General features: G+C 39.5%; 1 protein-coding gene across 1 annotated transcript; it reads left to right on the top strand.

Annotated features, from left to right (window-relative positions):
* Window positions 1-278: 278 nt before the first annotated feature.
* Window positions 279-27,444, top strand: LOC131129506 (glypican-1-like). Its single transcript, XM_058073142.1, has 10 exons — window positions 279-829; window positions 15,686-15,844; window positions 17,353-17,570; window positions 19,207-19,380; window positions 19,760-19,925; window positions 19,992-20,122; window positions 22,031-22,171; window positions 22,425-22,555; window positions 23,910-24,085; window positions 25,296-27,444. Exons 1-10 carry the CDS (start codon window positions 688-690, stop codon window positions 25,475-25,477), a joined length of 1,620 nt encoding a protein of 539 aa, XP_057929125.1. The 5' UTR covers window positions 279-687; the 3' UTR covers window positions 25,478-27,444.
* The last annotated feature ends 277 nt before the right edge of the window (window positions 27,445-27,721 follow it).

The following is a 27,721-nucleotide window of genomic DNA, read 5'->3' as shown; positions in this document are numbered from 1 at the left end:
GTTCAGTGAAGGTTCTGAATGGGATATTTATGTTATACTGGAACAGATATGACCATTTATTTATTTTATAAAGCCCACTGAGACTATTTAGTGATTAAGTGCAATATAAATAATCTTGACTTGACTTCCTCGAGGTATTTCCAGATATTGTCAAAAAAATGCAGACTCAAATGCGCATTAATTTCGCCTTCCAAATCGATACAACCTGCAGAGGGCGCTGTTTAAATGGAAGCGTGAGAGAGCGATGGAGAAAGTGAGAGGAGAAACCGGCATGAACGCCTCACATCTCCACCGCCCCATACACGTATTCTTTGAATAGAACAATCTCTCTCAATCATTGAAGCTTATTCAAAACAATGTTTTTTCATCTCTAAATCGACAGGTTTCTTCATAGTTTTGAAGGAGCTCCACCTGCTTACCTCGCCCTCTTCCTTTGTCTCGGGTATCTCCAGCGTCGAAGAAGAAGAAGAGGGGGAGGAGAGGAAGGAGGAGAAGGGTGTACCTGAGACCTCCAGCCGCACATCTTCGCTCCTGTGTGGTAGAAACACAAACACCCCTGTAGTTACACCGGAGCACATTGATGACTGAACGGCAGAATTGCAACTGAAGAAGTGCTTTTTAGGAACTCGAACAGAAATATATCTTTTTTTTTTCCTCTTACGAATTTCACTGGACTACACTAAGAAGATGCTTCTTATGGTGCTTACCCTGCTGGGGGGCATGACCGAAGCAGCGGCCCCGGCAGCGGACAGGAGCTGCTCCGACTTGCGCCAGTTCTACACCGGGAAAGGCTTCACCCTGGCCGGGGTACCACAAACGGAGACCTCTGGTGAGTTCTGATAATTCTGCCAACATTATTAATGTTTGTATACTCCAAGATGTTGACAGTGTTTTCTTTGCCATATCGCCTATAAATAAGAAATAATTATTTTTTTAAAATAATTTATATTAAGTTATTGTCTTGTGTGGGATCACCCTGAGGTGTTTACTCATTATGCTGCACATCCACTTTATATTATTTTCATTATTAGCTAGGAACCGTAACCAAGATGTTCTGTTAGTGGCAGTGAGCACATGTAAATAAATAAAATAGACTAAGAAATTATGTAAAACATGCTTTACTTCCATTTATGGAATTGCAACAGTTTTGCTTTGAAAATGCTGCAGATGCTAAAGTGAATATTGCTTAAACTAGTTAACTAAAATGCTTACGCTGTTGCCCGACAAAGTTGTGCTGAATGAATAGGTAGGGCAATGCAAACATTCTGTTCTATTATCTTGTCAGTCCGATAATCGCACATTTAATCAACCATTCAATTACCCTGCAAGTCGGATAATCAATCACACCGAGAACCGGTCCGTGAACCTGTCAGTCAACCAGACAGCACACACTGAAAGACCCTATAATTCTGATTAAACTGTGAGAATAACATGTTTTTTCACTATTTTACCAATTTATAATAGACAGCAGTAGCATCCAGGAAAGAAGTACACAAACACTGTGTTGTGCTTTTACGTACACTGTGCACGATCCTGAAGGTCATTCCACATGAGTGGGGGATTGATAAAGAAAGATGCCAACACATAGACAAGAAGGAGGTGAATAAATACAGACTGTGGGAGTAAATCCCAGGCAGGAGGAGGCAGGAATGAAAGAGAGGTTATACACAGAGAGGGAGAGAGAAAGTGAGTCATTCAAGGTCTTTGCTGGTGTTTTGGGGATGGCCGAGGAGGAGCCCAAGCACGACTGGCTCCCTGCCTGTCCATTAAAAACTCATCTTTTATTGACAGATGAAGAACACAATGCCTCAGTCTGTTGGACCTTGATCTGCTCTACTTCTTTGAGCAAGAGTTCTGCTTCCACAGAAATAATTGAAACTGACAGCAAGATAGGGCAGGAAGTAAAATTTCCCTGAAGACGGCCTTTTTCATTTTTGGTAAATTTAGCTTTTGTGCTCAGGGAATAGTTGCTTCAGTGTGTCTGTGTCACTTATCAGGATTTGTTGACTATGGAAGGACACTAGCACTCTTGTTATAATATAGTACGAATAACATGTCTAGACACTTTATCATTAATCTGTACAGAACATCAATATTTAACTCAGTATTGTATGTAAGAACCAGTGGGTACTTTGTACCAACTGCTACCATTTTTAAAAATTAAATGTATTTCTAGATCAATTCCTGGTCACTTGTTACCAGGCAGAATTCATCAGGCTCAATCATAACTGCCACAAATGGAAGTCCCGCCCACATGACTGTTTGAATGTCAAACAAGGGGGCTGACAGTAACGTGTCCACAGGCATGCCTATATGCAGGGGCCAGTCTGAAGAAAGTAATCATAAGGCCACCGTGCGGCCGTTTCGGTGTCTGTGTTTTCCCAAAGTGCCATTCTCCCTTTTAAAATGTCTAATCAGTCAAAGCCGTAAACACATGCACAGATGTTGCGGCCCTGTGGCCTTCCTGTGTGTGGTATAGCATCTCATGTGTTTATAGGCATAAGCAGTCTCCTAATGGTTTGGGACAGGCTCCATCTGTTGCCAGGCATTCCTGTTCTCTGAAACTCTTTCTTTGTATGGTTTTCAAACATAAATTTCCTGACATTTCAATCCAACGGACACGTGTAAATACAAAGGTGCAATTAAAACAGCTGGGAACCATTTCTTTGTTGGGAATTCAATTATTTTTACAGGTCATTTACGGTCAACTAGCTAGACTTCCAATTGTCTCTAATATCACAGGGAAAGTATTTATAGCACCATGTAGGGTTGTCATTTTGTAAAAAAAAAAATGTTCTGGGCCATGTGCTTAAGTATATATCATCATTAGTGGTCTTTCTGACGCTCTTCATGGGCAGTTTATAGGGCAAATAAAGCCAAAATAATAAAGAACAGTCTAAGGAAAAGTCGATTATGAAGATTATGAGATTTTTGTCAGATTTTTTTAGAATTCAGATTTTTACCTTAGTGTGCTTTTTATTCATTGATTCATTCATTTTCTACCGCTTTTCCTCACAAGGGTTGCGGGGGTGTTGGAGCCTATCCCAGCTGTCCTCGTGCGCGAGGCGGGGTACACCCTGGACTGGTGGCCAGCCAATCACAGGGAACATATAGACAAACAACCATTCACACTCACATTCATACCTATGGACAATTTTCTCGGTTTTCTCCGGAAATACTCCAGAAGTACTCCGGTTTCTGGCAACTCCAAATTGTCCATAGGTATGAATGTGAGTGTGAATGGTTGTTTGTCTATATGTGCCCTGTGATTGGCTGGCCACCAGTGCAGGGTGTACCCCGCCTCTCGCCTGAAGTCAGCTGGGATAAACTCCCACATACCCCTGCGACCCTTGTGAGGATAAGCGGTGTAGAAAATATATTTCAAAAAGTAATCGAGTCACATATACACAGCTGCACTAGCATGCTCTGCTAAACTATGTGAGCCCAACCAGCTCCTTAAGATGACAGCAGTTCATCACATTATGTCAATTTTTGAAAATCTTTGCATTTAACCTTTGCATTTTTATTGTACGCAATTTTGTTAACTCTGAAATGATAGGACCCTGCGTAGGACCAGGGCAGCAGAGCCAACTCACCCTGGCCGGCAAGGCTGGTTGGGGATGGACAGAAGTGTCGGACATCACAGCAACAACAGTGCAGCTTAAGTACATAAGTACAAAATAAAAAAAATATATATATTTTTTCTGGTGCAGCCCTAAAAGTAATGCACATGGTGGTTGTCAGGGACAAACAAGGTGTGGAACCTCTGTTGTAGTCACCACAAGAAAGTAAGAAGAGTGTAATATGACAAGTAGACGCTCTAAATTCCAACCCTGAGAGTTAAAAGGAGCTCTATTCTTCTCACTCCCTGCTCACGTATCTATTATCCCCCAGGTTTAATGCCATATGAATGGAAGTCGTCTTTCCTGCTGTCTGCCAGTTTGTCTTTATGCCTGCAAGCGTTTTTAACTCACACACATTGTAGCCTTCACCTGTCCAATGTTAGAGTCAAGCTCATCCTTAGTGTGTGTAGGGGAGAGGGGCAGGGTAAGGAAGGGGAGGGGGGAAAGTGAAAGCCAACACCTCCAAAGTTGACAGCTACATTCACAAATGCATGATCTTGCATAGAAGCACACACCCATGTGATCAAATAACTCTCAGAAACAAGATCAGACCATATTGTGTGGCTTACTGAGGCTTTTGCCACAGATTTGTGTTTGTTTATTGAATTTTGTTTTATTGATGAATGTCAATTCATTTAATAGAGTTTGACATCATAATAAGGCTTGTCAACATTTAATTTATCACCATTATATTCATGTCACGCATAAAATAATCTGGCTGATTTTGATCTTGTAATGTGTGTTGAGAGTAGGGTTGAGAGAAACTACTTTCTTGCATGTAAATGAGTCTGAATTCATTCATAAATGCTTCATTCAGCCTCAGAAAATGCAGTGGATTAGCCAAAAACAAAGAACAGAAAGGCAGTGGTTCAGTCTTGATGGTTATCCTCCCATCTGAGCTTCACCCTAATCTTGCAGTGATGTTATGACACTGGATGCAATGAATGGACAGACTTGATGGATGAGAAAACCAGACAACTTTATATCCAGTTTGGTTCATAACATTGCGGCATGAACTGTGGACACGCAATGTATGATGAAGTTTCTGACTTGCAACCACCCTAATATACATACTTTCCATAGAACAGGTGGTAGTCCATTTGGACAATGGACGGTCCATTTTTTGGCCCTGCGATTGTTACCATTACCTAAATTGCTGCGTTTTTTTTTTTTGTGCAGAACATCACCATGAAGGAATAAGATCTCGACATACATGAAGGCTTTGGCCACATTTTACACATTACATATGTTCACGTTTGGTGCACAACACAAGTGCGACATTTGACAAAATTTTACCCAAACCTTGGCTGAATGGATGATGCATGAAGATGTACAAAATGCACAAGTTTGTCTTGCAACCGGAAAAATAACACAAGCACCCGTATAGTTTGATATAACAAAGAACCTCTGCATGTCACATGAGCCTTCCATGCATTTCTTATATATTTTTTTGCATGTACAACCTAGGCTTAATAGCCAAATATTTGTACCAAGTACAAAACATATACGTACATATGTAAGACTGAACACTGACCTTGACTGAGGCAAGTGAGGCCTGCACTCCTTTGGATGTTGTTGCGGGGTCTTTTGTGACCTCTTGGGTGAATCATCGCTGCATTCTTAGGGTAATTTTGGTTGGGAACGTTCACCACATTTGTCACAGTAATTCACTAGAGTCTCAAAGCTTTAGAAATGTTTTTTTAAGATGTCCCAGACTGATAGATATCAGTTAAGTTATGTTTTAAGATAGGTTTGGATTTGCTTTTTCTCCCTTAATATTAAAAGTTTTATTTAAAAACTGCATTTTGTGTTAAGTTGTGCTGTCATTGACTAATATTTACATTTGTTTGATGATCTGATCTTTGTCACATCACTGTATATTTACAGGTTAACTGCACATGCTGCTTATACAGTACTTGTATGACAGTAAATGTAGTGCCTGTACAGCTAATGAAGTTAAATGACCATTGATTTACTTCAAAACATCACATTTTCTAATTGCATCTTCTGTATCTCTGTATTGGCCAGTTGAGCTACCTTTAATTCTGACCAAGTTACGTTGCACCATCACAGTGGGATAAGACATGTACTCTCCGTGAAATACGCTCATCCTTCATTTCGGTCGACTTCATATTAAATGTCATGCACTGTGGTTAGTAGTTTCGAAGCAAGAGTACACGGAATATCTCCTCAGTGGTTGCCCTCGAATTAGAGAGTGTACATGTAATCTTCACTCTGTCCTGATTTCCATTTCACTAACTTTTGCACTCCCTCAAGCCAGTGCAGAGCTGCTCTCATTGTTCACTGGAAGTGTGCATCATTCATACTGCAGTCAAAACTCCAAAGCCCACTGTGCACAGTTTGCATGTTTTCCCACTGCATGTGTGGGTTTTCTGTGAGTATTCTTGCACTAGAGGTTGATTTACTTATATCTCAGTCACAAACCTTCAGTCAACGTGGATTTCACTTTCACTGAGTTTCTCTGTTCTAAATTGAAGACCTGACCGGGAAACCACTCACCTCAGGCTGTGACCTAATGTTCCACCCATCCAAAAAGATTTGAAGCCCCCCTACCGTGAACAAACAGCAATGAGGAATCTGACCTCACATACACAACCCAATACTAAACCTCTCGTTCAGTGACACACTCACGTGCACATATATAAACACACGCTTATGAACACCCGTATACCCACCTTTATTTGCCACCTTCCCATCACCCAGCACCATTACAGTGTTGTTGGATTAAGGACTGATGTCTAATCTCTGCTAATCCTGATCAGTTAATCTATGTGTGAGCAGCTCTTAGCTCACAGCCCTGGCATCTAACACATGCTGACCTTGCAACACAACATACATGCTCACTAGTTTGTGGCTTTTTTGTTGATACCCTGTACTAAAATGATGCATTGCAAATGAGCAGTGATTCTGTATGTTTTATCAAGATGTCAATCAACAAAAATACAAAAGGCTGGTTATAGTTTGCTGTTAATACATGCTAAATATAGACGGCAAAAATAGCAGATAGCTGCCGTGACCTGTGCCCCATTCTGACGTATCCACCAACACATAATTGCACAGTCAGATACTTTCCTCGGTGTGGGACATGCAGCAGCAGCGGGCACATGTGCTGTTTTACAGTGAAATGAAGCAAAATAACAGATAGCACATTTAACTATTCCCAGAAATTACCCCAAATTATAGCATTATACGTGAGGTTGGTGCAATGTGAGCACACACACACATCACATACACACACACACGTGGGCAGCAGACAGGGCTGGTCTATGATCAAGTATTTTTAGTCTGGTAATGTTTCACACAAACCTACAAGCACCTTCCTGTCTGTCTTGCTATGTGTTTATATTTATACTTGTTTATACTTGTATGACTATATATATATATAATAATCGTCTGATGATCGGCCGATATCAGTGAAAAAGTATCGATAAGGGCCAATACTTGCTTTCAAACGTCGGTCAGCACCTCCTCCACTGCATCATTCAAAACAACTATGTCTGCCATGTGTGGGACTTCCTGTCTTTATGAGAGTGATATACTGTAAGTTTTGCACCCTGCAAATTAGACATTATAGCAAATGAATAAATAATACTTGATTTCATGTGAATGTGACTGGTTGTCTGTCTCTATATGTGATTGACTGGTGCCCAAAGTCAGTTGGCATAGGCTGCAGCTCTGCATGACCCTGAACAAGATGCATAGCAGAAAATGAATGGATTGATACTTCAGCGTGAGGCTATTAATACGATGAAATGTGCTGCCATCAGGGTTACTTTAGGGTCGCTCCATTCATCTAATCCATTCAAGACTGTAGACAAAGAATGGACTTTAATACTGCTTAATACATGACTGCCTAACACAGCAAGTGTGTGAGAAACAGTAGGATTGGAACAGAATAATCTGATTATAGACTTGGTCGTTGGGTATGGATATCACTATCTGGTGGCAACAAGCTGAGGGCACAAAAAGGGCTGCAGCTGTTGGAGATTTTTGTCATCGGGAATTCTACTGACAATTCCGGAGGTGCTGCAGGACCCTCTTCATTAGCTAGAATAATGAAATGACACTTACAAACAGAAACTTGCAGACGCCATGATCCAACTCTGTGTATTCACTGAGGTAGGGCACTCAGACGTTGGGCAGAGATGAAACACTCAGAGCAGTGTCATATTAGTTTCTGCTTTGCATTTGATCAGGAAATGTGCAAATTTAGCAATATCACTGAAGATAATGTAAAACTAAACCCAATTGGAATCATACAGACAATACATTTCTAATACAACTCAATGGAAAATTCATGTTATTATTTGTGTGAGGCTTTGTCTCACCTGCTTCTTGCGATTGCACATCACTGTACAGATTATACAGTAACTATGTGGCAGAAAGTCATGCTGTATTACCAAATTTCCGACAATAGAGTGCACTGTTATGTAAGAAATTTAAATTTAAAGAGAAAAAAAAATATTTGCATGTACATAGGCTGCACCAGTTTATAAACCACAGGTGTCCATATGGGATATTTAGTACATAAACAGATTACACAAAAAGATTTTTTTTAACTTCTGATCCAAACAGTGTGTGTAATACGACTAGTTAAACCATTCATTCATTGTCGTCTTCTAAAGCAACTTCAGCGCCAGAATTGAACAGCGTCATCATTCCTTCATCACACACTTTGTCTGTCTCTCTCTTTTGTTGTTGCTCTTGTGTCACTTTCGTCTTAAGGCAAATTAGTCCTTAAACTTGAGCTGTCATCACACAGTATTCCAGCCTCTCGAGAACCTGTTCGTGATGGTGGATTTTTGACACAGTAGAAAGACACAGTACACATAGTATACACAGTATAAACCTTCAAACCATGAGAAATAAAGTAGTGGCTTATCACTGGAAACTGCAGTGTATAAATTGTTAAAGAGATGAAGTAAAACAGATCAACACACCTGTCTCATATAGAAAAACTTAGGACAAATTGATATACATTTGCTTTTATTTGAAAAGTATTATTATTTTTTTAAAGGGCCATTTATTATTTTTTAATTGTAAAAATAAAAAAGAGAAAAATAAATCATAGGACAACACCACCACAGATTTATGAGACACTTATGGAGCGGATAACAGCTTTATAATGTACTCCTTTTCACCCTTTTCTGCTTGTGCTTCTGCTTCTGTCTAGCAGCGATGATCTTTGTCACCTTACTTCATTTCCATTTTATTGCCTTGTCATACCTCCATCGCTCTCTTCCTTTTTCATTACTACGCTGTCCCTCTTTTCTCTGACTCATTTCCCTCTTTTGGTGCATGGTAAAGGTTTGAATGAAGGTCGTATGGGACGGTAAATCACATACAGTTGCCTATAAACGGCGCAGAAAGCGCAGGATGGAAAGACAGGCAGAGGTTTACCAGCAGTCTTTCATTTAGGTAGTAGTAATTTGCCGTTGTAAGTGACAGGGTTATTGTAAGGCGCTCATTAAGAAAGGGAAGCATAAACGTCTGACTGAAGGGACTAAATTCAAAACACTGTGCCACTTTTACTGCTCAGCAATAAGCTGCTTTGATGTGGTGATCTGAGCCAGCCCAGACCCAGGCAATCAGAATGAGTGCTACTATGGAAGTGACTTATACTTTTTGATTTCACATTTCTCATATACTCACTCTACACTAAAGTTTGCTGGAGTCTATCCCACCTGACTTGGGGCGAGAGGTGGGGTACACCCTGGACTGGTTGCCAGTTTTCTACTATCAATCTCGCCATCAATCCTGAATCGTATAAAAATCACATGATCAAGATTGTACCATTCTGACTTCACAAAGAATACCGAGCATACAATTTTACAAAGAGGGTCCCCAGAAATAAAGTTGTAAGGGATTGCATTCACTGAAAGGCACAGATGATTAGGCGACTATGGATAACATTGAACAAATCAGATTCAACAATGAAAACACAATGACAATGACAATATTATGAATAATGAAGTTATTTAATTTTTAGAATATGCCACAGGACGATAAAAGATGAACTATGGGCTGAGAGCACTGTAGTTAACACCTGAAACTGTTTATGTCACTTCTTACTGGAGTCAGAGGTCAGTGTAGTTACGATAAGGCAAACTGTTTAAAGCGGTAGGTTACTTCCTATGTGAAACGCTTTCATCTCAGCAGGGAGCTCCGTTTGGTACCATGGGAGCCACCGGCCAATGAACTGCTCTGTTGGGAATAATATTATATCGTATTGGTACTTGCATATTTCTTAGTTACCCTTTGAGTGTTAAGTTACTGTGTGATGATTTTAGCCTTCTATCTAAGATGACACCATGAGTCAGACTGTTATATTTAGTAATGATGTTGTGCGATTTCCAACAGGCTCGTTGTGAGCGCCCTTATAGTTTGTGATTAGCTCCTGCCAAAGAAAGACTGATTCCTGAGCAGCACAGAATTTAAATGATTAGTTGTAGTTCTGAAGTAGAGGAGATGTCACAAGATTAGAACATGGTCATAAATTTGTGTAAGCCACAAGACAAAAATTACAGTATTATTATGGGTCAACACAATCTATCTACCATAGAATCTTGGATGAAAACCTACTGGACTCTCAACCTGACCATGAAGTTCTTTTGCCACAGTAGCGAGAAGAAGATGATATGACAGATTTAGGTGATGGTTTATCAATTGCTGATTCAGCTGCTGTGTGAACTGTCTGACCTGTAAAGAACGATTTAGATGCGTGACGATAAACTTTCACTGTGGCAAGAAATGTAATTGGATTTACACGTTTCACTGAACCTACTTGATGCCTCAACACTCTCTCATACTGGTTATATATTGTGCACAATTCAATGAAATGGTTCCTGTATTGATCAAAGTAAAATAAACATTAAGATATTTAAGTAGCTCAACAAAGCCCACCCAATATAGTAATTTATTACGATCAATATTACATATTCCATGTTCTGCAACTGTTGTAATGTTTTATCATACATCAATAATGTATGATGTCAATTCCATTTGGCTTAACCTATAGCCGTTTTAGGGTATTAGAGATTTCTGGTGTTCTGAGTGGATGGAGGGATTAAAGTTTCCATACAATTTACCCAAACCGTGTGCATGTGTGTTATGAACAGCAGTGACCTGATCTTTTGAATTATATGTCTGGTGACCTTGATCCACCTAATCAAGGCCACAAAAGGAAGGGTGGGTTCGGATTAATTGTAAAGCCGTTTCATTGTAGTGTGCCTCATCACAGTCAGTACGTCTCACTGATTAGCAGTGAGAAAAAAAAATACTAGTAAGTCTGTGATCCAATGTACAGTATCTGCAGCATCTTGGATTTAATGTGATAAGAAATCAATGTGTTCCTTCTGCAAATGTATTCAATCTATTGTATAGTTAAATGTCCAATTATTTGTAGAGAACTGAGTTGGATTTGAGCTTGTTTTTAAGTATTTTTTCTGTATTTAGCCTTGTGCAGAGTTTGAACCATTGTCCCTGAAATCCGGTTAAGTCCTTAAGGACTGAGTGACTGTCTTTTGATGAATGATAGAACTCTTGTTACCTTGTCCTCTTAAAACAAGGGTATTTGCACTGATCTGAAGAGGCTTGAACATTACAACTGCTCTGCTTAAGATAATAACTGCTTTTAATCGATGTACGGAAGTCTGAGAAAAGATCCCCCTGAGTCCACTATGTCACCATTTTTTACTTTTTACTTTTACATAATAAGATAATAAATAAACAAGTTCCTTACTGAGGGTACGGCCCAATTAACTTTGTAGAAGAACAAAGAGGTTCATGGGAAGGTGAATACAAGATCTGCTTGCTGTTGTATGTTTTAATGAGCAAGATGCCAACAGCCTCAATTAGTCTTAGTATTTTTGCAACCTATTGTTAAAACCTCAGCACGCCGTAGAGAACTCACTTTATTCAAAAACATGTGTTTAATGTGTTGAAATTGTAAATGTAATTGGACATCTGACAGTGCCAGACAGACAGATAGATAGAAACATTCGTACGTACATATTGTGTATAGCAGGGGTCTCAAACACGTGGCCCGCGGGCCAAATGTGGCCCGCAGGACGCTAGTTTGAGGCCCCCGCCTTGATATGAAAGTTTAATGTTAGTGCGGCCCGCGCAAGTTTGATATGGATGCTGTATGGTATCATGTACCCAGAAAAAATTATTATGTTTGATTAATGTTCATGTTAAAGGTTAAATAACTGTTAATAGTTATCCTCCCTATCCGTGTGGAAGTGGTAAGTTTTTGGCTATTTAAGTTTAAAGGAAATAACTAAAATAATAAAATAAAGGCTACCGTTTAGGTCACTAGCTCTCTAGTTTGCAAGTTAGCATGTGTCTCTAGACCCTGCAGTTGCGCAATATGTTGTAAATAAAAAGAGTATAAATGTGACTATAGTCGTGTTTTGTCATGTCTACAGGGCTCTAATAATGCTATGTTAATTTTAATCAGAAAAAAAATAATTTGTCTACCCACCAACTATATGTGGTTTCTTAAGTTTTTATTATTTGGCGTTTTATTATTATTATTATATTTATTTGTTACTGATTGATTGATTTTCTTTATTCTTGATTTGTTTATTTATTTTTCATCTTATTTTGTGTAGAAAAATAAAAATTAAGATATTTGAGAACAGTGGAATGTTTTATCAGAGCTTTTCTTGTAGAAAATCGGAACCAAAGCAAAGTTAATTCATTTTTCTGTTTTTAATAAATGCGTTTTTTTGGGTTTTTTTGGAAAACCTGATGCGGCCCAGTCTCACCCAGACCCTAGCTCCAGTGGCCCCCAGGTAAATTGAGTTTGAGACCCCTGGTGTATAGGTTTAGGTATGTACATTGTTTTGTGACTCGGTTTGTCCTATCATGATTTTTCATTGTGCTTTTCTTAAAATGAGTGTTAATATCTCGTCTCATTCTCATGTACTCAATTGTGCGTATTGTCTTGTCTCATGAGTAGCAGAGTACAGTTGTAGTCGTAAACGAGTATGGTTCACTTGTCGAGACGAACAAAGGTATGCTCATGCCGCAATATAGGTGGAAAAAGTGAGACATGGCGACAGGGTGGGACACATTAAAGTCACTGAGAGCCAGATCCTTTTGATGGGAAAAAGGAATGAAAAACTAAGCATTGGTGTGTTGATGTGGTCTGCATGGCTGGCAAGTGTAATTTTGGTACATCTGACAGAAACCAACGTGCTTTTAAAGTAAGAGATTAAGTACAGCACAAAGCTTCAGGAAGGCTGTCATCTCATGCTGTGATCACTGCTTTTCTTACCAATAACCTTTAATTAAAACTGATAGCGACAATGGAACACCATCCTCATCACAATTCATTCTGATTATAAGAGGTAAATAAGCAATTTTAATAATTATAACCAATATCATCATCCTTGACCTTTGATTAAAAGGTTCCAAAACCTGATTGAAGCCAGAAGCTTATTATTTTAAACCCCCAAGCAGTTCAGGCAACATAAAAAAAAGTAAAATTATGCCTAAAAATAGAGGACTCAAGATAATTGGGATGCTGATTGTATTATGTGTTGCATGATTTTAATGGGTTGATGCAAGAACTCTTAAGAGACCTTTACTGGATACAGACATACTTAAATATTTTAATCCCCATTAGCTCTATTTTTACAAACATAAATCAGAATTGGAGTGATGGTAAGGATTAAGTGAGGTCATTAGAGCACCGCACGAAACCTTTCCGCAAGAAACCTTTCCGCATGAAAGCTATTCTATTGAAAAAGTAGATTTATACCACCAGTAAATAGCTATACATTTCAATTGACTGCAGATGCTAAGATTCGTATAGTCATTTTGTTACCTAACTAGACGAGCTGCGTGGTTTGAGTAGCTAGGACCTTTTATTTTTAGCTACCCCTCTTAGGAGCACAATGATTTTTCTTTAGGTCTCAGCAAGGCCTGAGGCACAAGAGAATCAATTATGCGAACGGGAGTCCCTGCAAGTGTATTTGTGCCCCTTTGGTTGTGGACCGAATTGAATGTGTGCTGATGCTTGAGGGCAAAAACTATATGAGCAATAGAATCTGATTTAATTTGACCTAAGTCCTGTCCCTTCACACCTTAAAGGGGCCCTATTTCGCTCATTGTTGGTGCTTTGTATTGAGTTGTAGGCTTCTATAGAGCAGCTACACACAATGACCCTCACAGAAGGATTTCTAGATCTTCCAGATGCTGCACCTCTTTCCGCAGTGTTTCCATGGACTTCCTGCTTCTTACCCAAACGGTCTGTTTGAATTATTACACCCCCGGTCCGCTTTGATTGGTCATACTCCCAAGCGTTCCCGAGGACTTCTGGATACGTAGGTCTGCCTTTATGGAGTGCAGGCAATCTGAAATTGATGTCAGTAAAATTCAGAGTTAGAAAAAAACTTCAAAACTTCTCTCAGGGCTCACTTCCAATGCGCAAACCTCATTATCTGATGCTTTGGCATCATTAAACAGGAGAATACAACAATGCAACAACATTTATAGGTCAGAAAGTGGGTCCTCTTTAATTATTATTTTTTTCTCTGTTCTCAGATTCCACTGCAGAGCTGTGATTAAAAGACAGGCAACATTTCAAACATTTTGATTCATTTGTAACAACAAACACCCCTTGTCCTTGTCTCCAGCATATTGTAGACAATCTTTTATCAGGACGCTCATCAACTGTTTTTTTGATGCTTTGTTCTCTGTGCTTGATGGTATTAAAGTCACTTCTTTAATGATCCAGCAAAACTAGAATGCAGTACAGCATCAATGCATATCTGGAAATTTTGGGCCATTTTGACCATCCATTTAAGTGACTTGATCAAAGTTAATGTGATGATGGTTTACAGATGGATGTCAGATTGATCAACCCTTGTCTGTTATCAAAGGTTTGTCATTTTTCAAACTAGTTAGATTTGGGGGCTGCACGGTTAGGCGCTAGGAGATACAGGTTCGAATCCCCCTTTGCGCATCTCTGTGTGGAGTTTGCATGTTCTCCCCGTGCATGCATGGGTTTTTTCCGGGTACTCCGGTTTCCTCCCACATTCCAAAAACATGCTAGGTTAATTGGTGACTCCAAATTGTCCATAGGCATTAATGTGAGTGTTAATGGTTGTTTGTCTATATGTGCCCTGTGATTGGCTGGCGACCAGTCCAGGGTGTACCCCGCCTCTCACCCAGAGTCAGCTGGGATAGGCTCCAACATACCCCGACAACCCTGATGAGGATAAGCAGCATAGATGTTGGATGGACTGCAATGTGGACTGTGAATGTGTCATAATGTGGACTGTTAATGATGCGGTTGTGCTGAAATAAAATAACTAATATCTAATGCTGCAGTCTAACTCAATGTAACATGACAACTGGGGTCTGGTTCCATCAGTTTCTGGATGGATCTTTATTGTTTTGGTTCAGGTATGTGTTCACTGGTTTATGTCTACTGGTACTCATGTCACAAAAGTAGGTGCTATACAGTGATTCACGTTCCAAGGGAGTTCCAGGAAGTGTGTGTCAAAGCTTCCATGAAAGATTGATGCAGCAACAATGATGAAGGCATCTCATCTTCTGCTCGAGTTATCCAGTTGGACATTTTTTTAACCCCACCCACTCAAATGCATAACCCAAAGAATGTAGCACATTCTGACCTAAACAATGAGTGATGCACGAAGCTTGAGGCTTCTTTAAAAGAAAGTAGCACATACTGACCCAAGATCTTAGGCTGGAAGCGCCGATGATGCACAAAGCTTTAGGCTTCCTTCCCAGACGTGGGCGCACTGACACACATGAACACACGCCAACAGACTGATGTTGTAGGCTGTCTGGCGGAATTGGTGTTATGTTTGTACATCTATTGCATCCTCCAAGCTATACAATACCCCAAAGAGTATAACAAATATATACGAGAGCCAAAGTATTGGGGTCTTAGGTGATGATTTTAACCACTATTGTTAACAACAAATGTGTACATGAATCAAAACAAAAAAAAAAACATTTCTGTATCTTGATAAATGTTTTACTTATTTTCTCTGCTGCACCAGGTGAACACCTGAGGACGTGTCCACAGGGTCCGACTTGTTGTACCAACAGCATGGAGGAAAACCTTGAGGGTCTAAGCGCACGAGAGACTGAAGCTTTGATCAGGGAGGCCGGCAGATCGCTGCAGGCCTCCTTCAATACTCTCTACAGAAGCTTTGACAGTAAGTACGATCTGACTCTCATTACCGGGTGTTTGTTACAAGCTCTGGCTGTGCTTTGCTCCCAACCGCAACTTCAGTAGTAATGGTGCATGTGTGAGGGGGGGGATGTCGATGTCAAGTGCGTCAAGAGGACCCCTGACTGGGTGCTATAATGAGGGCAGAGTCAGGCAGACACAATGAAACATGATAAGCCGATTCCCTGATCTGGAAAGGCACACACACACACACCAACAGACGGGTGTCCCCAGGGGCAGTTGCTGGTTCAGCTAATGAGCAGTTGACCCACTGAGGAGGCGAGTCTGTAGATCAGAGAAATAGAAGAATGAAGACAGGAAAGAAGGAGGATGAGGAGACAGATGACTGGAAACAAAAATAAATAATAAATGCTGTAGGTGAGAAAAGTGTCATTAGGAATGTGAGAGTCAAGATGAAGCAAAAAATAACAGAAAACAGAGTGTATCAGTCTGGAGCCTACTGACTACTTTTTAAAGTTGACCACTTAATTTAAATTTTGTTTATCTGTTTAGTATTTTGCATGAAAAATGTTTTATTGAGTTAGTCAGGTGTGTCCAAACCTTTCCACAGAGGGCCGCATCCTGAAAAATGAAAGGATGCAAGGGGGACTTTGATATTTTGTAATCCAACACATAATTTAAATGCTATAAATTAGTATGAATGATAATATAGCACAAGAAAAAACTACATCTCGGTTTTGTGATTGGTGAAAAAGCATATTTTTATTATGAACTTTGCATTTTTCTCTTTTTTCAAATTTTTTGCAGTTTTTTTAAATTAAAATGTACTATTTCAACTTAATAATAATAACTATTATAACTTTATTCTTAAATATACTCCCTAAATATAATTTTTAATATTATTAATTATTTGTTGCATTATTTCCATAATATTTTGATTTTTCTACAACTTTAATATAAAAATGACAACATTTTGTTTTCAATATTAGAACAAAAAAAACATTTTTTACTAATATTTCAACTTTATGCTACTAAAATGACATTTAACAGATTTATTCTTGTACATCTTTTACAAAATCCTTTTTTTGTTCAAATGCAATCTTTTTCTTTTCATATTTTGACTTTACTCTTAAAATATTTTTTTTTATTTCTGTTTTTCTATTTCAACCTTCCTTTTGCAAATGTCCTTCTCATAATTAGAACTTTATTCCCATAATATTTTGACTTTACTCCTGTAACATTTTTCACAACCCAAATGTTCCCAAAAAATCTTTTGTTTGCTTCTCATAATATTATGACTTTATTAAAATAATGTATTTTTTCTTTAAAATGTCAACTTAATTCTACTAAATTGACTAAATGATTGTTGTAAAAGACTGCTAATTGGCCAATAAAAAAGACTCTGTGCCGCACTTTGGACACCCCTGAGTTACAGTCATCGTATGAACGTGTATTATAGAAAATAAGTTGTGTTAATATTTCAAGTAATACCTACCAATAATTCATTTATTTTCTCTCTTCTCCCACAACCAGCGTATTTTACTGAACTTCACAGTCGTTCCGAACGCTCCCTCCAGGAGGCTCTATCTCCCCTTGGCCCCCTATACTCTCAGAATACAAGACTCTACGGGGATTTGTACTCCGACTTGAGACAGTACTACCGTGGTTCTGCTCTTAACTTGGATGAGACGTTGACTGAATTCTGGTCACACCTTCTGGAGCGCACCTTCAAGAGCTCAACCCCCAGAGATGTGAGTAAGGACTCCAGCTACTGTGTATACATTATTTAAGATAGACAACACAATAGTGTAGTCATACAGAATTAACCAGTGGAGTTATTTTTGTATGACTGAGACTGGAGGAAAAAAAAAGGCCAGGCAAAGAACAATCAGGCTCAGCTCGGTTATGCTTAAAGTTGATATCAACTAAATAAAGTATATATTCAACAAAAATATAAATGCAACACAACACAGATCTAAAACTGTTTAGTATGCACTTCTCCTTTACCAAGATACAGGTGTGGCATATAAATATACTCATCAGACAGCATTATCATTGTACAGGTGTACCTGAGGCTGGCTATAATAAAAGGCCGCTCCAAAATGTGCAGTTATATTACACAGCATAATTGCCACAGATGTTGCAAGTTGTGAGGGAGTGTGCAATCGATGTGCCGACGGCAGAGCTAAAAAAATGGAGAGGGTAAATGCTTATATGTGATGGTGTCTGGCTTTTTGGAGAGGTGTTTTCTTCATGGATGAATCCTGATTTTCACCGTCCAGGGCAAAGTGGAGGGTGACTTTCACTCCTGTGCCATCCCACTCCCACAGAAAAAAAAGTCCCAATTCTGGACCAAATAAAAATTAAAAACTATTCCTGGTGAAATGACTCCCACTCCCATTCATTCACTTCGTGTTTTGCATTTCTTTTCCCTCTAAAGATGTGGCAACAGGGACAATTCATCTGTTACAAGAAAGAGAGCCATATATTGCCTTAATTAAAAAAAAAAAACTTAATCAAAGAGCACAAACCATAAATAACTCTCCCTATATTGTTTCTTTTTCTAGACCGGCTGCCAAGTCCATATTTCTAGCTCTTTTGGAGCTATAAATAATTTCTCTACAAATAACAGTCATAATATTAATTAATTAATTAATTAATAATTCTTGATTTTTTTGCATATTTCTCACTCTTAAATGTTTCAGATCATGAAACAAATTTAAATATTAGTCAATGACAACACAAATGAACACAAAATGCAGTTTTTACATGAAAAGTTTTATTATTAAGGGAGAAAAAAAATCCAAACCTACAATCCCAAAGTGATTGCCCCTCCTGTTAAAACAATAATAATAATATAATAATAAAATAACAAAATAATAATAATAATAACATAGACTAATTGAGACCTATTAGTTGGGAAAAGATTATGAAGCAATTTCTGAATCTTTGGGACCCCAGCTAACCACAGTGAGAGCCACCATTATCCACAAATGGAAAAAAAATAAAATATGGAATGCATGGTGAACCTTCTCAGGAGTGGCTGGCCAACCAAAATTACCCCAAGAATGAACTCAATGGGGTACAACGTTGGGTCAATGGAAGGACGATTGCTTTTTGGGAGAGAGGGGTTTTGCGCACATAGAAAAAGGTCTATAGCTCATGAAAGATGGAAGCAAAAAAAGTGTTGCATCTACATAAATGTTGACGTACAGTCCATCTTGAAGCGGATTCGAAATATTTAACCAGTATAAACACAATTTTGGAAGACTGACTGACTTTGTTTGTCATCTAAATCCAATTTACTGTTTCAGTAAAATGTTTTTGTAATATTCCCCAAGAAAATAAAACTGATTATTGTATGCGCCGCTATCACTGCTTTTGCAGGTCACCCTGTCAGAAGACTACCTTGAGTGTGTTGCTAAGCAACAGGAGACTTTGCAACCATTTGGAAATGTCCCACGGGACATGAAAGCAAAGGTCATACGGGCTTTTGTCACAGCCAGGTCATTTGTCCAGGGGCTGATCGTCAGTGGGGAGGTCGTCCGAAAGGTCTCACAGGTGAGTGTGTGTGTGCATGAGTTTTTTTAATCACTTTTTTAAGATACCGGCTGACAGACTTTACCTTGTAGTGGTAAATACAGTATGAAGTGCAAGACTTATTTGTTGACTTTAATATTCAGGTTAAGATTTACAGTTGGTCGTGAGGCTGTACTTCAAAATAACTTACATGCATTCATCTCTACTACCTTGGAGTAAACCTACAAATAACCTATAAATTAAAAAGTACTTCTGCTGTATTGCTTGACTTTTCACACTGTACTGATGCAACGTCGCCCTCTACTGGTGAAGCAATTTGAAGCCTATACAGTAGAAGCTATTCAGTGATATTGATGCCCCTGAGGTCTTGGATGCTAACTGTCCCCACATTTTCACACAGGTTCCTCTGAGTCCAGAATGCGTGAAGGCCTTGATGAAGCTGGTTTACTGTCCACATTGTCGTGGCCTCGCCTCTGTCAAACCATGTGCCAACTACTGCTCCAACGTCATGAAGGGCTGCCTGGCTAACCAAGCTGATCTGAATCCTGAGTGGCAGAATCTTATCGGTAAAAGTCAACAGAATCCACCTTACGGAGGACAAACGCAGTTGTTAGATGTTCTCCTCTCCTCAGATACCATGATCCAGGTGGCATCCAGTTTCAGCACAGAGCCCAGCCTGGATGTGGTTCTATCCTCCATTCCTGCTCAGATCTTTGAGGCTGTCCACCTACTACAGGACAACATTGACACATTCACAGCCAAAGTAAGTTGCTTGCTTTGCTCAGTCAGACGTTTCCCTTGGAATATTTCATCTCCGATCAGATACTTGATTCAGTTCGATTCCAATCTTAACCTAGTGTCGTCTTCAATTCTCCTTCAATGATTTAACTTTAAATGCTTTATATCAGTGTACTGTGGTTAGCACGCAGGCCACACAGCTAGGAGACCCGGGTTCGATTCCCCGCTCAGGCATCTCTGTGTGGAGTTTGCATGTGCTCCCCAAACGTGTGTGTGTTTTCTCCAGGTACTCCGGTTTCCTCCCACATTTCAAGAATTAGGTTTCTAGGTTAATTGGTGACTCCAAATTAGGTATAGGTATCATAGGTATGAATGTGAGTGTGAATGGTTGTTTGTCTATATGTGCCCTGTGATTGGCTGGCGACCAGTCCAGGGTGTACCCCGCCTCTCGCCCTGGGATAGGCTCCAGCACCTCAGCGACCCTCGTGAGGACAAGCGGTAGAAAATGAATGAATGAATGAATGTTTTAAATCAGTGTACTGTAGTTAGCACACGCAGGCCACTCGATTCCCCGCTCGGGCATCTTTGTGTGGAGTTTGCATGTGCTCCCTGTACGTGCGTGTGTTTTCTCCGGGTACTCCGGTTTCCTCCCACATTCCAAAAATTAGGTTACTAGGTTAATTGGCGACTCCAAATTAGGTAGACAGCTGGGATAGGCTCCAGCATGCCCACGACCCTCATGAGGATAAGCGGTATAGAAAATGGATAGATGGAAATCAGTGTAGATAGTAGTGAGAATTTATCATTACAAGTAAATGTGCAATTCCTATTCTCTCGGTATTCATGCAAAGACATGGATCACTGTGACTCTCCCGAGTTTAGTACAAAATCTTTATTTTGGCGTGGCAGACATGGCTTGGATGCGCCTCATTTCAGAGATTGGACTTGCCTTTTCTTGGCCAAGAAACAACCTTTGGCTTAACTTGAGATTTTGGACAAGTTATTTGTGTCACATGTCTGTTTATACACTACATCAAGTCCAGTAGTATTTGGAGAATCATGCCAGTTGATTAATATATTGCATTGGAACCAAGCAGCAGACCACATTTAGTCGTACACTTTTCTGTATAGATTGGCATATTTCAGTATTGGTTAAATTGATAGAATAGAATAAAATAAATCTTGTTTAGGGCAACATTAACCATGGAGGAACTGCCATTTTCAGGGGCTCAAAAGTATTAGGTTCATTCAAATAATTAAAAATACAATAATAGTAATAGTAATTTTTATATGTGCTCTGTGATTGGCTGGCGACGAGTTCAGGGTATACTCCGCCTCCGGCCCAAACCAAGTTGGGATAGACTGGACTTGAGATGAATATAGAATATTCAGTTTCTTTGCATTCATATCGATGGTGGTTGGTTCCAATGTAAGATATTAATCAATTGTCAGAAATGGGAGGGGTCAATTTTGGCTACATTGTAATTTTGTATGTTAAATAAGGATTTAAACAAGTGTGCTGGAGCCTATCCCAGCTGTCGCCAGCCAATCACAGGGCACATATACTGTAGACAAACAACCATTCACACTCACATTCATACCTATGGACAATTTGGAGTCGCCAATTAACCTAGCATGTTTTTGGAATGTGGAAGGAAACCAGAGTACCCGGAGAAAACCCACGCATGCACGGGGAGAACATGCAAACACCACACAGAGATGGTAGAGGGTGGAATTGAATTTGGGTCTCCGAGCTGTGAGGCCTGCGTGCTAACCACTCCTTGCCAGCCCCAAGAAAGTAACTATTTTAAATGTAAATATGGCGACATCTAGTGGCTAATCCCGGGTACATCCATGACTACTAATCCCAGATAGATGAAAGAACAAGTGTCCTGTACAAGTGATTTGTATGTCTGTGGTTTGTAATGTTTAGGTGTACCAAACATGTGGAAGTCCAGGTGAAACTGGCACAGGAAGTCCTCCACTTCACGAGCCAAAGAAAAAAAAGAGCGGCTCTCTGACAGCCTCGGAATACAAACCCTCTCCCACTGCAGGTCTCAGACTCGAGATGCAGGTGCGTGAATATGATGAATTTATTCTCAAACACTCTCAGCAGCTTGGAGCTGGTAGTTGTGCCTTGCAGATGGGTGGTTCTGAGTTGGGAGAATCCAATTTAGACCACTGTGATATTAATTATCGTTTCTTTTTCCCCCACAGTCCAAACACATCAATGTCTTCCATTTGATTTATGTTTGAACAGATAGGGCTTGTTATGTTTTGTTGGCATTGCTCATGTTACAAATATTGCAATACGGTGTCATCCTCAGGTGTCCGATCTCTCCAGTAAATTAAGGGAGATGAGGCAGTATTGGCTCCAACTCCCTGTAGCACTTTGCAGTAAGTTGGCAGCAGGTGGCAACAATCAGGATAAATGTTGGAATGGCATGACCAAAGCCAGGTGAGAAAGACAATTACCTTTTTGTAGTCAAACATTCTGAGTGTATACTGTAGATCAGGGGTCTCAAACTCAATTTACCTGGGGGCCACCGGAGCTAGGTTCTGGGTGAAGCCGGGCCGCATCAGGTTTTTATTAAAAACTGGAAAAAAATCAATAAAAAAACTATCTTCAATGCTTTTGCTTCTGCTATACCCTACACTTTTTCAGTACCGGTTTTCCACACCAAAATATCTAATAAAACATTCCACTGTTCTCAAATATCTTAATTTTTATTTTTCTATACACAAAACAAGATAAAAAAATAAATTAAAAACAAATTAAAAATAAAGACAATAAATCAATCAATCAGTAATAAATAAGTAAAATAATAATAAAACAGCAAATAAGAAAAACGTAAGAAACCACATACAGTTGGTAGAGAAATTATTTTTTTCAGATTCAAATGTACAGTATTAACAGTTATTTAGCCTTTAACATGAACATGAATGAAACTTAATAATTTTACCCAATTAGCAAGTTAGCATCGCAAGTTAGCTCCATCTGGGAGCAGCGTCGTAACTTTAACAACATGTTTGATGAGATGCTTTATCTTGACGTGTATTTTCCGTTTTATTCCAAATCATTTCCTGCATTTATTTGTACCCGGCGTTGTAAGCCTTTAGCTTAATTGCTAATCCAAAGCAAAACAGGGCGGGGCAACAGGGTTGGGTAACAGTATGGGCGGGGCAAAATCATGTTAATTGTGTCCAGTGTGCACACAGCTTTATGCTGTCATTTCAACATTAAACTTTGGTATCAAGGTAGAGGCCTCAAACTAGCGGCCGCGAGTTTGAGACCCCTGCTATAGATGTTTCTTTGACTTTACATGGCCATATGCATTTCCTTGTCAAATCCCTGTGTGTATTTCATTTTTGCCTGCCTCAGCCTATATTATCGCACACTAATTCACGTCGGATCACAATTCTGCTGATGTCAGTGCTGTCCTTGCAATATATCCTAATAAAATTCACACACATAATGTTGAGGATGGTTCACCAACAAGGCAGCACAATGAGGATGTAAGTTATTTAACACAAAAGCCAACCGAGGTTGGATACTCAACAAAAAATATACACACAACACTTGCTTTTGCTCCCATTTTTTGGGAGTAGACGCATCGCTTATACAGATACTTAAATGCATCCTTGCAGAACACAAAGGACAAACCAAACAAAAGCAAAGCTCAAGTCCAGAAGAAATGTTCAATGGTTTGTTGACTGTGTATGGCAAATTATGCAGTGTGAGAAATTGTTTGTCTTGACACACACGCAAACACACACATTCATTTCCCGTTTATTTGTTCTTCCTAATGAAGGTACCTACCTGAAGTGATGGGTGATGGCTTAGCCAACCAGATCAACAATCCAGAGGTGGAACTTGACATCACTAAGCCAGATATGACAATCCGTCAACAGATCATGCAACTAAAAATTACCAGCAACAGATTAAAAAATGCTCTGGATGGCAATGATGTGGATTTCCAGGATACAAGTGAGTCGTTTTTTGTTTTTGTTTTTTTGTAAGAAGCTACTGGATCCATACTGTAGCTTTTTTTTTTGCAGAGGGATTGCACAAAATTTACATAATATGCAGCCCGGCATGAAGCTGCTTTGCTTGTTTACACACAACTTATTCACAGTTGGAAATTGACATCAGAGAGTATGTTAATTCCTTTACTGATCTGGTGTTCTTATCTTCTTATCTTCTAGCAGTTGGAATGAGATGATCCAATATCACAGTTGTCCCAGTTAAATAGACACTGATACAGCACTGTTCTAATATAATAATGTACTAGTATGTGCTTGGAACGGTCTGTCTCAAAATAGATAGATACAAATAATTAAAAGGGACCTATTGTGTTTTTCACGCTTTTCTGACCTATAAATGTAGTTAGAATGTAGATTTGTTGTGTTAAATAAGGCCAAGGTTTTAGATAATGAGGTTTGTGTGAGCCCTTAAGGAAGTTTGAGATGGCTCAAAACACTCGGTTTCAAAAGGCGTGGTAAAACTGCCCCTTTGTGATGTCACAGAGGGGCGGACTTATATGGTTCATAGTTTGGAAGCACTTTGGGGCGTGTGACCAATCACAGCGGAGTGGGCATGCCTGGAGGCGGGCCGTGAGTGAAATAAAATAAAACAGACCGTTTTGTCAGGAAGCACAAATCAAAGGAATGGGTGCAGATTCGGGAAAATCTAAAACGTTTTGTGTGTAGCTGCTCTAAAGGAGACCACAACTCAATACAAAGAGTGGAAAAATGAGCATAATAGGTCCCCTTTAATTTTGGATGTTATCCCCTTGTGTGGGTTTTCTCCGGGTACTCCGGTTTCCTCCCACATTCCAAAAACATGCTAGGTTAATTGCCGACTCCAAATTGTCCATAGGTATGAATGTGAGTGTGAATGGTTGTTTGTCTATATGTGCCCTGTGATTGGCTGGCGACCAGTCCAGGGTGTACTTTGCCTGTCGCTCAAAGACAGCTGGGGTAGGCTCCAGCATACCCCCATGACCCCAAGTGAGGATAAGCGGTATAGAAAATGAATGGATGGATGGAGGTCCCCTTTAAACCTTTAAAATGATCAAATTGTACCTCATTTTCATTTACAGTCGTCCCTTGGTTATAGCAATTACTTGGTTCCAGACCTGACCTAAATGAATTTCCTCGATATATCTTCCAAATATTCTTTTGTTGCTTTTGCCTAGGTGATGACATCAGCGGCTCAGGAAGCGGTATGTGCCTAAGTGGCCAATGTCCTCGAAGTAGACCGGGATTGTACGCCTATCCTGCAGACAACAACCAAGTCATCGGTGCAGCCACATGCCAAAGCCGACTGTGTCACCGCCTACCACTGCTCCTACTGGCCGTCCTGTTACTTTGTCGATGACGCGCTACTGCCTGCCTGACCCTGAAGTCCACAAAAAGGACTGGACCATGGGATGGGTCAACTGAGTTCAGTGGAATGAAGATAGAATTGCAACTTTACAGAAAAAAAATGATTGGAATGGCAAACACTGGCTCCTGTTTTTCTCCATTCTATTATAGTTTGATTCCGTCCTTTTGTTGAGCTGGTTTCAAGGAATTTCCAGGAAGGGAATCATGTAGACAATGACACACAGTGGAGGTAGTGATGATGAAAAGACTGACAACTGATGATGAAGAATGGAATGTGGGTAATGAGTTATGGACTTCTTACAAGGTCCTGTTAATAGGGACTGAGCTCAGTGACAAATGCTGTGTTGGCCCTTTATGTGATGTGTTCATCAAGGCTTTTTCCATGTCATTTTATTTTTCTACCTGTGAACAAAACTGTGTAAGGTGTAAATGTGTGTCTTACATTCACTGTAAGTATCTTTGCATACATCGGCTACCAGACTGGCACCATAATAAGCCATGGATGTACAGTGCATATTGTTGAAAACTGTATTGGGAATGAACCCCCCATTACCTGTGATGTAACTGTCAAGATGTTGTGGTGTGTGTGTGTGTGTGTGTGTGTGTGTGTGGTATAGGATTTATTTGCATTGCTGCAGAAAAATAATCACCTTCTTTAAATGTATGAGATATGACTGCAAATTTTACAGTTCATCCACAGATTTCAAGATGTCATCAAAGCACTTATAAGCAAAGCACAGACAAGCAATTTCACGGAATCAATGATTTTATCTTGCTATGATGGACAACCCCCCCCCCCCCCCCACTACTGATAAAGCATGTCTGAACACACTCAACAAAAACTCTAAGGGATTGACTTCACGCCTACATTTATCCACTGATCCATATGACGTTTTCAGAAGCAACACAAGAGAATTAGCAGGGGATAAAGGCAAACCAAAGCATTTCTTACTTTTTTAAACACTAGACTGAATATACTACCATGATAACAACAAATAAAAGCAAAATCATAAGGAATTCAAACTGAAAACTATCATTTGAGAATATCGTACCGTAATGCAGCAAAATGTTGATTATACTATACATTCATTGTCAATGCCGCTTGCCCTTACTAGGGTTGTAGGGGTATGCTGGAGCCTATCCCAGTCTCCCTGTCAGTCAAAAGGCACATTGAGACAAATAACCATTCACACACAATCACACCTATGGATAATTGAGAGTCTCCTATTACCATAACATGCATGGTTTTGGACTGTGGGTGGCAACCGACACACGGGGAAAAGCCTGCAAACTCCACATGAACACAGAGAGTACATGCATACTCCACATAGAGAGGTCTGAGTTCGCTGTGATGCAGATTTGGTAACCACATGCTCCACTGTGCTGCCCTGGTTTCAAATATGACGCAGTATGTACTGCAGAATGTTGATTGTTTTCATGGCACAAAATACAGAAAATCTGTACTATAGGCCTTGCTTTATTTGAGTCTATAGGACTCAATACTGTGATTCCCCTGTTATACACATGGAGTTAAAGTGACATGTGTATGTTTTTTATGTTACAAATCACATATCTCACACATTAAACTCTGATTGTATCAGTCAATTTGGTCACAAATTAGTGTTTCTACAATTATAATGATGGCAGAGCATTTGGAGTGAAAAAGAAGAAGCTCAGCGCGGGGATCAAGCTGCACCTTCTGCTTTTAAAGGTAGCAGCTGTACCATGACACCACCAGGAGTTAACAGATAAATTTGGCTATTTTATTCTCATTGTGATAGACGCAGAATGAGTGGCAACAAGTGTGGTGTCAGATTACTTGTTTCTTTTTTCCCTACCCTGCCTTTGGCAAATGAATGCCTCCTGGCATACCCTTTGCACATTTGCCGAGAATGCGCCCCCTTATTCAAAAAGCTCCTGGCTTTTTAAGTAAATACAACAATATCACCACATTTCATTGTGTTGGCTTAATTTCTTTGAATTATACATGTAATATTTTCATCTAACTTATGATTTTCATTTTTACAGTGAAAAAAAATCACAAATAAAAAAATAAAAATATATATACAAAACCGCCAAATCCTAATCTGAATTCCCAAGGGTTTAGTGTACTTGTCAAATATAGTTGCGGATAACAATAATGCGAATAAAGGCATATCTTAATCTCTTAATATTTAGCCCCATATGTATTTATAAGAGCAACACACTAGGTGGCAGTCGTGGGTCATTATTGGCT

This window comes from Doryrhamphus excisus, chromosome 5 (assembly GCF_030265055.1).
Source record: "Doryrhamphus excisus isolate RoL2022-K1 chromosome 5, RoL_Dexc_1.0, whole genome shotgun sequence".
Taxonomy (NCBI): domain Eukaryota; kingdom Metazoa; phylum Chordata; class Actinopteri; order Syngnathiformes; family Syngnathidae; genus Doryrhamphus; species Doryrhamphus excisus.
This window is presented reverse-complemented; position numbering and strand designations above follow the sequence as displayed.